This window comes from Equus caballus, chromosome 7 (genome assembly GCF_041296265.1).
Source record: "Equus caballus isolate H_3958 breed thoroughbred chromosome 7, TB-T2T, whole genome shotgun sequence".
Classification (NCBI taxonomy): domain Eukaryota; kingdom Metazoa; phylum Chordata; class Mammalia; order Perissodactyla; family Equidae; genus Equus; species Equus caballus.
The window spans coordinates 10971007-10984838 of NC_091690.1; the positions used below are offsets into that span (position 1 = coordinate 10971007).

The 13832-nt window shown below is 34.5% G+C and overlaps 1 protein-coding gene across 2 annotated transcripts in view; it reads left to right on the forward strand.

The window, feature by feature from the left end:
* Positions 1–13832, forward strand: part of CNTN5 (contactin 5) — a 1137031-nt gene that overhangs the window by 883446 nt on the left and 239753 nt on the right. For both annotated transcript variants that reach the window (XM_023644694.2, XM_070272715.1), the window contains one exon: positions 7229–7410. In XM_023644694.2, coding sequence (XP_023500462.1) covers positions 7229–7410 — 182 coding nt within the window. The remainder of the gene's footprint in view (positions 1–7228; positions 7411–13832) is intronic.

The window sequence follows — 13832 nt, forward strand, 5'->3', positions numbered from 1 at the left end:
GTTCTCATGGCAAAGGCAAGAGTCCAAGAATCCACAAATCCTCTTAAAGCTACATTCTAATGGCTAAAGCAAATCATAAGGCAGCTCAGATTCAAAGCTTTGGTTAACAGGCTCCATCCTTTAATGATAAGATCTGCAAGGTTACGTGGCAAAGGATGTGGATATAGACAGTGATGGAGAATTGAGGCCCTTTTTGCAATTAATCTCCTATACTGACCAAGGTCCCACATTTTGAAGACTTTCTGTTCTCATTAATTCTGCTGACAATCCAGCCAGTATTTTTCTGAGCTCATCACTTTTTCTCTAATTCTTTGATAATGAAGCCAGTGACAATCTACACACACTTTTAACATTCTATTTTTTAACTCTTTCATAATGCTCTGTTGGCATTTGGATTACCTTTCCAAGTTATCAAAAATTAAATTTTTATTAAATGTGTTGCCACTGCATAACAGGGTCTTCATCTTCTCATTCTCCTGTATCAGATCCCCATCCCTTTGGTCACAACTCTTCGAGATAGTTTTGTCTTGTTATGGCAGTTATCCATTTTAATATGCTGATTTCTGTTAGTAAAGTAATGCTAGCAGGTATAACAAATAAACTTTCAATATTAGGATCTTAGCAAGATGAATATTTATATCTCATGCATGCAGTATCCCAAAAGAGTGTTATTTATTGGCGTTGATGAGGGAATCATTTAACGCTTTCCTCTACACAGTCATTTAAAGACCTAGGGTCTGCTACCTTCAATCTCGACTTCCAAAGTTGCCCTGGGCATTGTATTCACATAGCCAACAGAGAAAGATAGAGTGGAGAAGTCACAGGGACAATTCCACTACATTTCACGGCCAGAAATCAGCATCAAGATCATGCCTATTTGCTTTGAAAAAAAGCAAACATGTGCCCAAGAGAAAACAGAAATGACTTTGGGGAAGAGCTGAGCCCTCCAGTCGTTGCTGTAATTTCTATTAGTTTGGAAAATTTTACTCTCTTTTTTTCTTATTTTAGTGGTTACTCTATTAATTTTGCCAAACATACTTAAAGTCTAATGTTCATCAATATCTTAACCATCCTCCCTCAAAATAAAAGAACTTTAGGACCTATTAATTCTCTTCACTCTTTCTCTTTAATTACATGCTCTTCTTGATCAGTATTTTAGTTCCGTCCCTTTTTATATGCCCACATGGTTGTTGTTGTTTTTGTTATTATTTGGATAGGGTTTTTTTTTTAATTACGATTCTTTTTACATCTTAAGCTTCTTTTTTGGAGTCATTTTTATTATTCCTAAAATATATATATATATCCCTCAATGATAGTCTGTTGGTGATAAACTTGTTCAGTTTTTGCAGATCTGATAATATCTTCATTTCCTTTTCGTTCCTAAAAGACAATTTACTAGACACAAAATTCTAGGTTTATAGCTTTCTGTTTTTCCCCCTCTAACTATTCCACCATCTTCTGCTTCCATTGTTGCTGTTGGAAAGCCGGTGAACATTCAAATCATCGTTCTTTCGTAGATAATCTATCTTCTCTCTCTGACTGTTCCCAATATATGTCATTAGTGTTCTGCAGTCTTAGTAATACTCAGTATATATGGTTTCCTGTATTTATAAATTCATGTCCTTGATCATTTTGGGAAAATTTAATGCCATTTTCTCTTTAGATATTACATAGTATCCTCTCTATCTAGTGTTGGTGTCACTCTCTCTCACAACCTCTCTCTCTTTTTCTCTCTATTTGAATCTATGTTTGGAATCAAGTTATACTCTCTAGTTTTATATTGCATGTCTATTAACTGATGTCCATAACTCCATATTTTCTATCTCCGTGTCTCTTGATACTTTATTCTGTATAAGGAACTCTATTCCTCACTTTTAGAAAATATTCTATTTGACTGTGTCTAATTCAATGTTTAACCCATCCATTGAGTTTTATATTTATACTTTTATATTTTTATTTGTTAATCTCTATTTTTAATCTGCACATTACTTTTGTACTCATATCTTCCTTGTTCATTTTTAATCTATGATCATTTTATTACAAAGTCTCTTGCTATTAACATTTTATATGAAATTATGTATTTTTATGTATTCATAATTCCAAAATGGATCAATAAGAATATTTATTATCAATTGGAACAAAATTAAAAAGTCAAATTCCACCATTAAAGGACAAAACTTTTCAAATTGAGTCAAAAGTTAAATCTAATCATATACCATTTAGAAAAATCAGATCAAAACAAAGTGACACACCACAAAAAAAAAGAAGATAAATAGGATAAAGGATTATTTAAAGTAAAAATATTACTAAATTAGGAAGAGGATCATTTTATTTTGATAGATTAAAACTCTAAAAATTGTATTAACTTTCAAAACATTTATTTGCAAAGAAAAAATTACTCAAAGTACAAAATAAAATTTTTCTAAATCCAAAAAAACACTGGTAGTAATGGAAATAGTGGGAAGTTTACCACAATTCTCTCATCGGGACAGATCAATTAGGACAAAAATGGAAAAGGACAGACAGAAGTAGCTTTCTACTATGCTGTGTGGAGTGGAGGGATAAGCAGATAACTTAGGTCTTTCGTTCCTGCTTCAAGCACACTAGCTCTGCTTTTATCTGTTGAGTTTTTTTTAAAAACTTTTTAATGTACAAATGTTTCATAGGAGATCTGATTTGATAAAATGTTAAATTGCTTTAAAATTATGAAAAGCACTAAAATAATATTTGAATGACAAAATTATAAACTATCTAAAAGCTAATTTTTAAACATTTATCATAAACAAAATGTACCTTTTTTCCCAATCGACATGTAACTTTCACAGAAATTGATCCTATATTTAGCTACACAGATTTATTCAACAAGTAGTATTAAAAACTCAAAATGTTTATTTTAAAGATCAATAAAATAGGAAAATCTCTGAAAAAGCTAATCATTTAAATATCATTATAGCTATTAATTGAGTACTCTATTCGCCATATATTTGCTAAGTAACCCGTAAGAACTTAGCTCATTTAATCCTCAAAACAATATTATCAGAATCACTTATTTATTTACTTTATAAACATTTATTAAGTACTAACTATGTGTCTAGCATTCTAAGAGATGCTGTGGACTTACTGCTGAACCAGAGAAATGATGTCACTGCCCCCAAGATATTGGCTTTTGAAAGAACAAATAATTATCTCCATTTTACAGATGGAAAAATCAAATTCATAGAACGTCAGTAACTTTCCTAAGGTCTCATAGAATCTTTGTGTCCAAATTGTATTTGAATCTAAACTGTACTACCTGAAGGGCTATGCTCCTATCAACATACAATGCTAAAAAAATAAGGGGAGGGGCCGGCTCGGTGGCGCAGTGGCTAAGTTCCCACGTTCTGCTTCTCGTGGGCCCGGGTTTGCCAGTTGGGATCCCAGGTGCGGACGTGGCACCACTTGGCACTCCATGCTGTGGTAGGCATCCCACATATAAAGTAGAAGAAGATGGGCACAGATGTTAGCTCAGGGCCAGTCTTCCTCAGCACAAAAGAGGAGGACTGGCAGTAGTTAGCTCAGGGCTAATCTTCCTCAAAAAAAAAAAAGAAAGGGGGGGATATATACCATTGACATTATAAAGAAGATACAAACATTGTCATCATCATATCATTGCAGACACTTTTTGCCTGCTTGTTCTGTGCCAGGCACTTTAAATCTAATGTTCACAGTTACTCTCTGAAATAGGTAGTAATATTTTCAACACCTTTTACATTCATGGGAACTGAAGAAATGAGATGTTAAATAACGTGTAGTTGCAGGGCTATTTGCATCCCCAGGAAATTTGTTATTACAATGTGTGACCACTCATGATTGAAGGATTTTTTAAAACTTTAAACAGTTACTATTTATATAACTCACTGATAAAACATTGAAATTATGGACAAAATAGTTGATTTTCTAGGGGAACATGAATTGCCAAAGTTGATGCAAGCAGAAATTTAAACATGATACAATTAAAGAAAACAGAAGAAATTGAGGCTGGCCCAGTTGTGTAGTGGTTAGGTTTGTGCACTCCACTTTGGCGGCCCGGGATTCGCTGGTTAGGATCCTGGGTGCCAACTTGGACACTGCTGTTTAACCCATGCTGTGGCAGCATCCCACATGGAAGAGCTAGAAGGACTTACACTAGGAAGTACGACTATGTACTGGGACTTTGGGAAGAAATAAAATAAAAGAGGAAGATTGGCAACAGATGTTAGCTAAGGGCCAATCTTCCTCACCAAAAAAGAAAAGAAAAGAAAAGAAAAGCTTACCTTAAATAAAAGACAAAAGTCTAAAAAAAAAAAAAAAAGAGGGAAAACAGAAGAAATTTAAAACAGTGTCAAAAAAGTCAAAAAACTAACTTCATTGATGGTGGCAGACCCTGGTGACTTTTTGTGAGAGTTCTATCATTGCTCTAAAGAGTACATTATTTCCCTATTATTTAAGTGATACAGAATAGGAAATGGGAATATTCTGGCATGTTTACCAAGCTATCATCCATCATTATGATACAAAATCTGTCAAAGCTAGCTTGCAAACAAACCAGCCACCAGCTCACTAATAAATAAGCACAAGTGCAAACCAACAAACCTAATAAACTACAATCTTACCTTTGAATATAGTTGCAAAAATTCCAAATAAAAAACTCGCAAATCAATTCTCATACATATTAAAAAATGATACGCCTTGCCAACATAAGGTTAGCCCAAAATGCAAAGTTCAATTTTTTTGGATGTCAGATATATAGACCTAAACAAACAAGCAGAAATTATCAACTCTAATCCAGCAATTTCAATTCTGTATTTTATTCTTAAGGAGCAAATCAGAAAGGTGTTCAAAAATACACATTGAAAGGATAAAGAAGATGTGGTATATACACATAATGAAATAGGACTCAACCAGAAAACAAAGATGAAATCTTACCATTTGCAACAACCTGGATGGACCTTGAGGATATTATGCTAAGTGAAATTAAGTCAGAGAAAGTCAAAAGCCTATGATTTCACTTATATGTGAAAGATAAAAACAACAGACAAATACAAAGATATAGAGATTAGATTGATGGTTACCAGAGAGGAAGGGGCGATGGGAGAGAGCAAAAGGGGTGACAGGACACATGTGTACAGTGACCTATGGTAATTAGTCTTCGGATAGCAAACATGATACAGTCTACACAGAAATTGAAATAGAATTATGGACACCTGAAATTTATATAATGTTATAAACCAATGTTACCTCAATAAAAACAATTTTTTAAAAATACACAAGGTGTTTATCATAGGATTGTTTATAATAGGGAACTTTGCTATCACCCCTAAAAGGAAAATTAGTGGAAAAATATCCTACACTTAGCAATTACAATCTGTGGTGGAATGTTATAAGAGATGCAAGTAGAATACACAAAGCACTTTGTTATTTAAAAGAAAAAAAATCCCAGCAGACTACACAAATAAGGAGAGACTTTTCCGAAGCAGAGGCATTTAGGACGGGTCTCGAAGGATTAGTAGGATTTTAACAGATATGATTGGAAACACACCGAGATGTGTTTCTGGGTCAAGAGACATGGAAGGAAGTAATGAGAAATCAAATTGAAAAAGCAGACTGGGTGCAGACCTTAAAGTGCATTAAATATAGATAGTAATAAATAAATCAGTGCAACAGAACTGAGGGGCCTGAAACAGATTCAAGTATGTGAGAATCAATTATACGACAAAGACAACATTCCAAATATTGTGGAAAGAGGAGGTTTGCTTTTAATGATGCCGAAATAATTAGTTGCATTTTCTATCTCACACCAAAAATGTGAATATAATTCAGATGGATTAAAGATCCAACTATTTGAAAATAATAAAAAAATACTACTAGAAATATTGAAGAAAATATGGACATAAATGGGTTTACACATAATTTTGTAAACAAACGAAAATTCAGAAGTTGTGAAGGAAACTGTAGATATGTTTGTTTCTCCAAAAAATGTTTATAAAATTGCATCAAAGAGGCCATGGTAAACTAACAATACACTGAGCAAGAATTTTTCTGACAAAGTCTTAATGGCTGTAATACACAAAGAATTTTGAGAAATTAATTTAAACCGTGCAACAGGCAAAGAAAAAAATGAGAAAACGAGCAGAAGCAAACAATGCACAGAAAAGCAGATGCAAATAGCTGATAAAATTATGAAAGATGTTCAACCTTCTTTGCGTTCAAAGAAATATTAATTAAAGTAGCAAAAAAATGCCTTTAATTATCTTTCAATACTGACAAAAATTAAACGATTGATCACATAAAATAGTGGCAAGGATATGGGGGAGCAGTCTCGTATATTACTGATAGCTGTGGAAACTGCTACTGTATTATTGAAAAGCAATCTGGAAGTATGTATTAAAATGAAAAATGTGCATGCCCTTTGATCCATCAATTCCACTTTTGTGACTGCCTGTTGCTGAAAATAAAATCCACAGTATATGATACGTTGCAAGGTTGTTTATAGCAATATTGTTTCTTAGTGACCAAAAAAAAAAAAATGAGACTTCCATGCTGAATATCTAACTATAGGAGATAGTTAATGAAATTTTCATATATCTATGCAGTAGGATAATATGTAGCCATTAACCAGAATAAGTCAGGAGTTAATCTTGGATTTGATCTTTTAATAATAAAATATCAAGTATGTAAGACTTACATTTTTTAAACAAAACAAAAATAACTCAACATATGTGTATATATATATATATGAATCATAGAGATGAGGCATGAGATTACCTGCAAACTGTATTTGTTGTTGCAGAAAGAAGATAGTTGTAGGAGTGGGGGCAAAAAGAATTCTTAATTCATTTCGTTCATAGCTCTTTTGTTCGACTCGTTGCCATAGGCATATATTCCCTTTTGTAATTTCACCAAGTTACTTTTGCCATTTAAACAATCTTACGAAGTTTCAAAAAATAAAGTATAATGTATTAAAATGTATAAAATATTGTCTCTGAATTGTTTTCCGGAAATATGAAAGAAAGGGAAACTATCTCCCTTGTAATCTAACTACTTACCAGACAATCTGCGTGGAAAGTGAAATCTATCAACCAGCACATGCTCCTTAATTGTGATTACACTTTATTGCACTCAACCTATTAAGTGCTTAAATTACCAGATAACAGAATCTATGTTCCTAATAGTGGAAAGTGTATTAATGGTATTTTTCTCCTTATTGTAGCCCAGTTCCAACAATCACATGGATGAAAGTTAATGGTTATGTTCCCAGTAAGGCACGTCTGCGGAAATCTCAGGCAGTGCTTGAAATACCCAACGTGCAGCTGGACGACGCAGGCATATATGAGTGCAGAGCTGAAAACTCACGCGGAAAAAATTCCTTTCGTGGACAATTACAAGTGTACAGTAAGTGTTGCCAGCAAAGCATGATGCTCTAGTCCCAAAAGTCTAACTGAAAATGCAAATTAATTGGAACTAAATATTGTTTGTTAGGTACAAAAAAACCAAGTAATAATTTATAATCATACTTCTTTTGCATGGTAGAGCTTCATGTAAAATTACCCTACACACAGAAATGCTTTAAATTAAAAATGAACAGAGAATTACCAGGTTCTTTGTACAGCATAGGGAGTTGATATCCTTAAAAATCAGATATTTTCCTGGCACCAAAGCCATCCTCTGGTAAGTAAAAAATCTTGTAACTTTTATTAACTTGTTCTTGCCTTGGGCTTGAGTCAGGAGTTGCAATCTATTGCCCATGAACAAAATCCTGCCCAACTGTATTTTTTTGTAAATAAAATTTTATTGGTACACAGCCACACATAGTTGAATATTGTCTATGTCACCTTTTGCACTAATATGGAAGAATTAAGTAGTTGAGACAGAGACCAGCTGATTTGCAAAGCCTAAAAGATTTGCTATCTGGTCCTGTACAGAAAAACTCTGCTGACCGCTGGCCTAAATTAATACATCTGTATGATAAATAGCCTCCACAGCCTGCAAGTGTTTATATTGTCCCAAAATGCAAAAAAGCCAACCAAGTTGTGTGTAAGAATTGGGAAAATCTACTTCAAAAATATCTACAATCTCATTTTTACTTCTAAAGATCACATATCGTATCTACTTTTTGTACTTGCTTTTATAATATACATTATATATAATGGGTAAGTAATAGTATTATTATTTCTCAGATGAGGACACCAAAAAGAGAGGAGTACAATAATACAGAGAATTGATATAAGCAAATATAGATGCTTCCAATATGAAATTATCCAAATTGCTTATTTGGCTGAATTTGCCAAGCAGCTACCACTGTCATTGCATCTCAAGATTGGTTCTCCTAAAAAGCTAACGTCCTTCACAGGGACTCTTAAAGAGTATTTTGGAATATTAATATCTGAATTCAACCTGCTTTTCTTTCTTTATCTCTAACTCCTTTAGGGATTCAGCACCACAGCCAAGTTGACTATGCCATGCACATTTTATTCATTCATTCATTGATTCAGTTAATGTTTATTAAGAGTCTAGTACTGCTCTACATGCTTGCAGTAGAGCTTGGAAAGAACTCATGGTCTGTTGGGTTAGATAAAAAGCAAACCCTGCATTAGAGTGGAACCTGCTCTCTGCCCTGATAAGGGCATGTGTGAAGGATTATAGGAGCCCGGAGTCTACTGCATTCTACCAGAATGATTCAGGGAAACCTTTCCAGAGGATTTGTACCTTAAAGGCTACACAGGGGAAAGCATCCTGGAAGAAAGAGACATAGGGTCGTTCAGAAGTTTGGAAGATTGAAGTACCAGCACTGCTTTGGTTATTTTTAGGCCATGGATATTATATCTAGACGAAATCTACAAATCAAACTGTTCACAATTCCTTGCCTCAAGTCAATTCTCTAGCCATAGAAAAAAATGATCGCTCTGTACTCCAATGAATAATAATTAACATTGAAGTACGTTATGTCAGTTTATCCTCACAGCAATAACGTGAAGTGGTACTAGTCCCTCTTTACAGATAAAAATCTGATACTGAAAGACTAGTGTTCAACCAGAACTTTGCTATTCAAAACCACAAAAAAAGGCAAGGAATGCCTATTACTCTTAAGGTTATTTGGTGAAAGTCCCAAATCTCTGTGTCGTGAAGGATGGCTCACACCTTAATAAGAATTCAATTTATAGTCTGGGACAGGAGCTCCTATTTGGCACTGCTCTACTTGCCCCTCTCCCCACTCCAGCTACTTGATTCATAGTCAGTAACAATTGTTGCCACAAAAGTAGAAAAAAAATAGTTTTTACTCAGTATTACTGGTATACCTTCTGGTAAGAGAGTATGTAACTAGACCGTGGGCTCTCCTTGTCATGCAAAATTAAACATACACTGTAGGTCAGCCAGGTAAGGACAAACCTGACCAAAACATGCATGATTTTGAATAGAAAATAATCAAGACTTTTGAAAAGAAAAGAAAAAAGAACTGGGCCAGCTAGTTACTTTGGCATATATTGCTGACAGTGTGGGAGGGTATCTTGGAAGACGGTGGCCTTTCACTACAGCCCATGAGTAAGATGGTTTCCTGCCCTGCCCCTCATTTGCCCTGGATAGTCCCCATTTATGTCTATTGCACTGGGACAATTATGAACAGTGCCCTATTTCACTTCCAGAAGTATCTTGGTTATTACATAGTCACTCAACATTTGTGCTTTGAAAACTGTTGTGTTTGACATGAGAGCTTTCCTCCTCACTCACCAAATTCTGTAAAATGTGGAAAGAATCTTGGGTAACATTTCCACCTATCAGTAGATACAGAATAGCATGATGCATGAATGTTCCACTGTATCCATGGTTTGTACAGAGAATCTTCTCTCTGTGGAATGGATTTCTGTTGGAAGCTCTGAAACCTGAACTTCACCTGTTAGAAGTAGAGGCTGACATTTTTTTCTCCAAGTGGTCAATATTCACAGAGTACTGAAAACAGGGTCTTTCTTGTGGCTCACTTTCTTCTTGAAAGTCTAATTAGGGGAATGCTTTACATATTCAGTTGTTAGACTCAAAAGATGAACCAAGGTTCTAAGACAAATTTTCTATACTCATTTTTTGGTCAAATTGTTATAAAATGAATGCTAATATACAGGCATACCTTGGAGATATTGTAGGCTCAGTTCCACACCAGTGCTATAAAGCAAATATCACAGTAAAGTGAGTCACATGAATTTTTTGGTTTTCCAGTACATATAAAAGTTATGCTTACACTATATTGTAGCCTATTAAGTGTGCAATAGCATTATTTCTAGAAATCAATGTACATATCTTAATTAAGAAGTACTTTATTGCTAAAAAAATCTAACCATCATCTGAGCCTTCAATGAGTCATAATCTTTTTGATGGTGGAGGGTCTTGTCTCCATGTTGATGGTTGCTGACCATCAGGGTGGTGGTTGCTCAAGCCTGAGGTGGCTGTTGCAATTTCTTAATATAAGACAACAATGAAGTTTGTCCCATCGATTGACTCTTCCTTTCATGAACTATTTCTCTGTAGTGTGTAATGCTGTTTGATAGCATTTTACCCACAGTAGAATTTATTTCCAACTTGGAGTCAACCCTCTCAGATCCTGCTGTGGCTTTATTAACTAAGTTGATGTAATATTCTAAATCCTTTGTTGTCATTTCAACATTCTTCACAGCCTCTCCACCAAGAGTAGACTCCATCTCAAGAAACCACTTTCTTTGCTCATCCATGAGAAGCAAATCCTCATTCATTAAAGATTCATCATGAGATTCAGCAATTCAGTCACACATTCAGGCTCCTCTTCTAATTCTAGTTCTCATGTTATTTACACCACATCATCAGTTACTCCCTCCACTGAAGTCTTGAACCCCTCAAACTCATTCATGAGGGTTGGAATCAGCTTCTTCCAAATCCTGCTAATGTTGATGTTATGACCTCTTCTCAAGATTCACGAATGTTCTTCATCGCATCTAGAAAGGTGAATTTTTTCCAGAATATTTTCAATTTACTTTGCCCAGGCATCAGAGGAATCACTCTCTATTGCAGCTATAGCTGTATGAAATGTATTTCTTAAATAATAAACCTTGAAAGTTGGAATTACTCCTTGATCCATGGGCTGCAGAATGGATGTCATGTTAGCAGGCATGAAAATAACATTAATCTTATTGTATATCTCCATCAGAGCTCTTGGGTGACCAAGTGTATTGTCACTGAGCAGAAATATTTTGAAAAGAATCTTGTTTTTCTGAGCAATAGGTCTCAATGGTGGGCTTAAAATAGTCAGTAAACCAAGTTGTAAACAGATATACTGTCACCCAGCCTTTTTTGCTCCATTTATAGAGCACAGACAGAGTAGATTTAGCATAATTCTTAAGGGCCTTAGGATTTTCAAAATGGTAAATGAGCACTGGCTTCAACTTAAAGTCATCAGCTGCATTAGCCCTTAACAAAGAGAGTCAACCTGTCCTTTGAAGCTTTGAAATCGGGCATTGACTTCTCTCTAGCTATGAAAGTCCTAGATGGCTGCTTTGTCTACATTGAAAGTCCATTGTTTAACGTAGCCGACTTCATTAATTCTCTTAGCGAGGTCTTCTGGGTAACTTGCTGCAGCTTCTATGTCATCACTTGCTGCTTTCCCTTGCACTTTCATGTTATGGAGACGGCTTCTTTCCTTAAACCTCATGAACCACCCTCTGCTAGCTTCAAACTTTTGTTCTGCAGCTCCCTCACCTCTCTGAGCCTTCATAGAATTGAAGAAAGTTAGGGCCTTACTCTGGGTTAGGCTTTGCCTTAAGGGAATGTTGTGCCTTGTTTGATCTTCTATCCAGACCAGTAAGACTTTCTCCATATCAGCAATAAAGCTGTTTTGCTTTCTTATCTTTCATGTATTCACTGAGTAACACTTTTAATTTCCTTCAGGAACTTTTCCTTTGCGTTCACAACTTGGCTAACTATTTGGCACCAGAGGCCTAGCTTTTGGCCTATCTCAGCTTTCAACGTACCTTCCTCACTAAGCTTAATCTTTCCCAGATTTTAATTTAAAATGATAGACGTGTGACTCTTCCTTTCACTTGAACACTTAGAAGCCATTGTAAGGTCATGAATTGGCCTAATTGCAATATTGTTGTGTCTCAGGGAATAGAGAGACCTGGGGAGAGGGAGAGAGATTGGGGTACAGCTGGTTAGTGGAGCATTCAGAACACACACATTTGCTGATTGTTTGCCATCTTATGTGGGCACGGTTTGTGGCGCCCCAAAACAATTACAATAGTAACATCTGAGATCATTGATCATAGATCACCATAATAAATATAATAATAATGAAAAAGTTTGAAATATTGCAATAATTACCAAAATATGACACAGAAACATGAAGTGAGCAAATGCTGTTGGAAAAATGGAGCCAATAGACTTGCTTGACACAGGGTTGCCAAAACCTTCAGAGTATAAAAAATGCAATATCTGAGAAGTTCAATAATGTGAAGCACAATAAAACTGTAGGTGGCAGGCATAAATTTCAGCCACATATTTTATCATTTTATAACTCAGAATCTGTATTGCAAACATAATACAGAAAATGATACAACATAAATAAGGAGGTCCATGGTAGTTAAATAAATAAAAGTTAAGGCAAACTTTCATGTCTAATATAGCATAAACAAATAGATTTGAAAAATAATACTCATAAAAAGGAAAAAATTTTAAACTAGCAAAAAATTAAAACAATTTAGGTAATATTTTGAACCTTATAAATAACTGTATAATTATTCTATTGAATATGCCTTTTGTTTATAATATAGAATAGTTTTATGGATGAAATAATTTCTTTGGTTATTTCTGTCCCCTCTAGTTTTTCATGATTAATCAAAAAGACCTTATTTTAACTAGTTACACCAAATGTTTAGCCTTTATATTTCCAATGTAAGTTGGATCTTGCTTGTTAAAGTTCTCAATGAGAAAGAAAAGAAAGAACAAAAGAATGAGAAAATGAAAGGAAGAAAAAAGGAAGGAGGAAAGGAGAAAGGAAGGAGAGAAGGAAGCTCAAACAATTTTAAGGACTTTTACATATAAGGAGCTCTCATAATAGGAGGTATTTTGAGTACATAAAAATCTTATTATATAAAGATGTGTGATCTATGAGTTCAAATATATATCATGTGCCCCACCAACTAGTAATTGATCATTCTGTAGAATAAGGGCACTGTCACTATGATCACTGAAATAGTTTATATTTACAATTTAGACTAGAAATATATCAATATTGAAATATATCCATAACCAAGATGCTTAAAAGAAAATTACATTGCATTGTACTAAATATCCAATAAGGAATACAGTTTTATTTTCAGTGCAGTGTAGTATCACAGAGTCCCTTATTTTTGTAAAATTTCTGGACAGTATCCTCACTAATTTTAATGGCTTCCAAAGTCTGCAATTTGATTATACACTTTTTCAAGACAAAGACTATTTTTTTCTTTGGTTATTTTTCTTGCTCTTCCCAGCACTAAGCATTATGTTCAGCATTCAGTGGATAATTTTAATTATAACTCTATACTATTGTAAAGATTAATGCTTAGATATGCACACCATTCTTCCTGGTACACTGTAAAGAATAAATGAAAGTCAAGAGAGACTAAAGAACTAATGAAGGGAACGCATAGTTGCCAAGAGCTTATGTTTCAGACACTACTGTACTATTGGTGGTTTACATACATTAACTCACAATAACCCTTAGGAATTAGTATTCCCACTTGACAGATGGAGAAACTAAGGCCTAGAAAGGTTAAGGAGCTTATTATTGAAGGTTGCATTAATAATAAGCAGCAGAA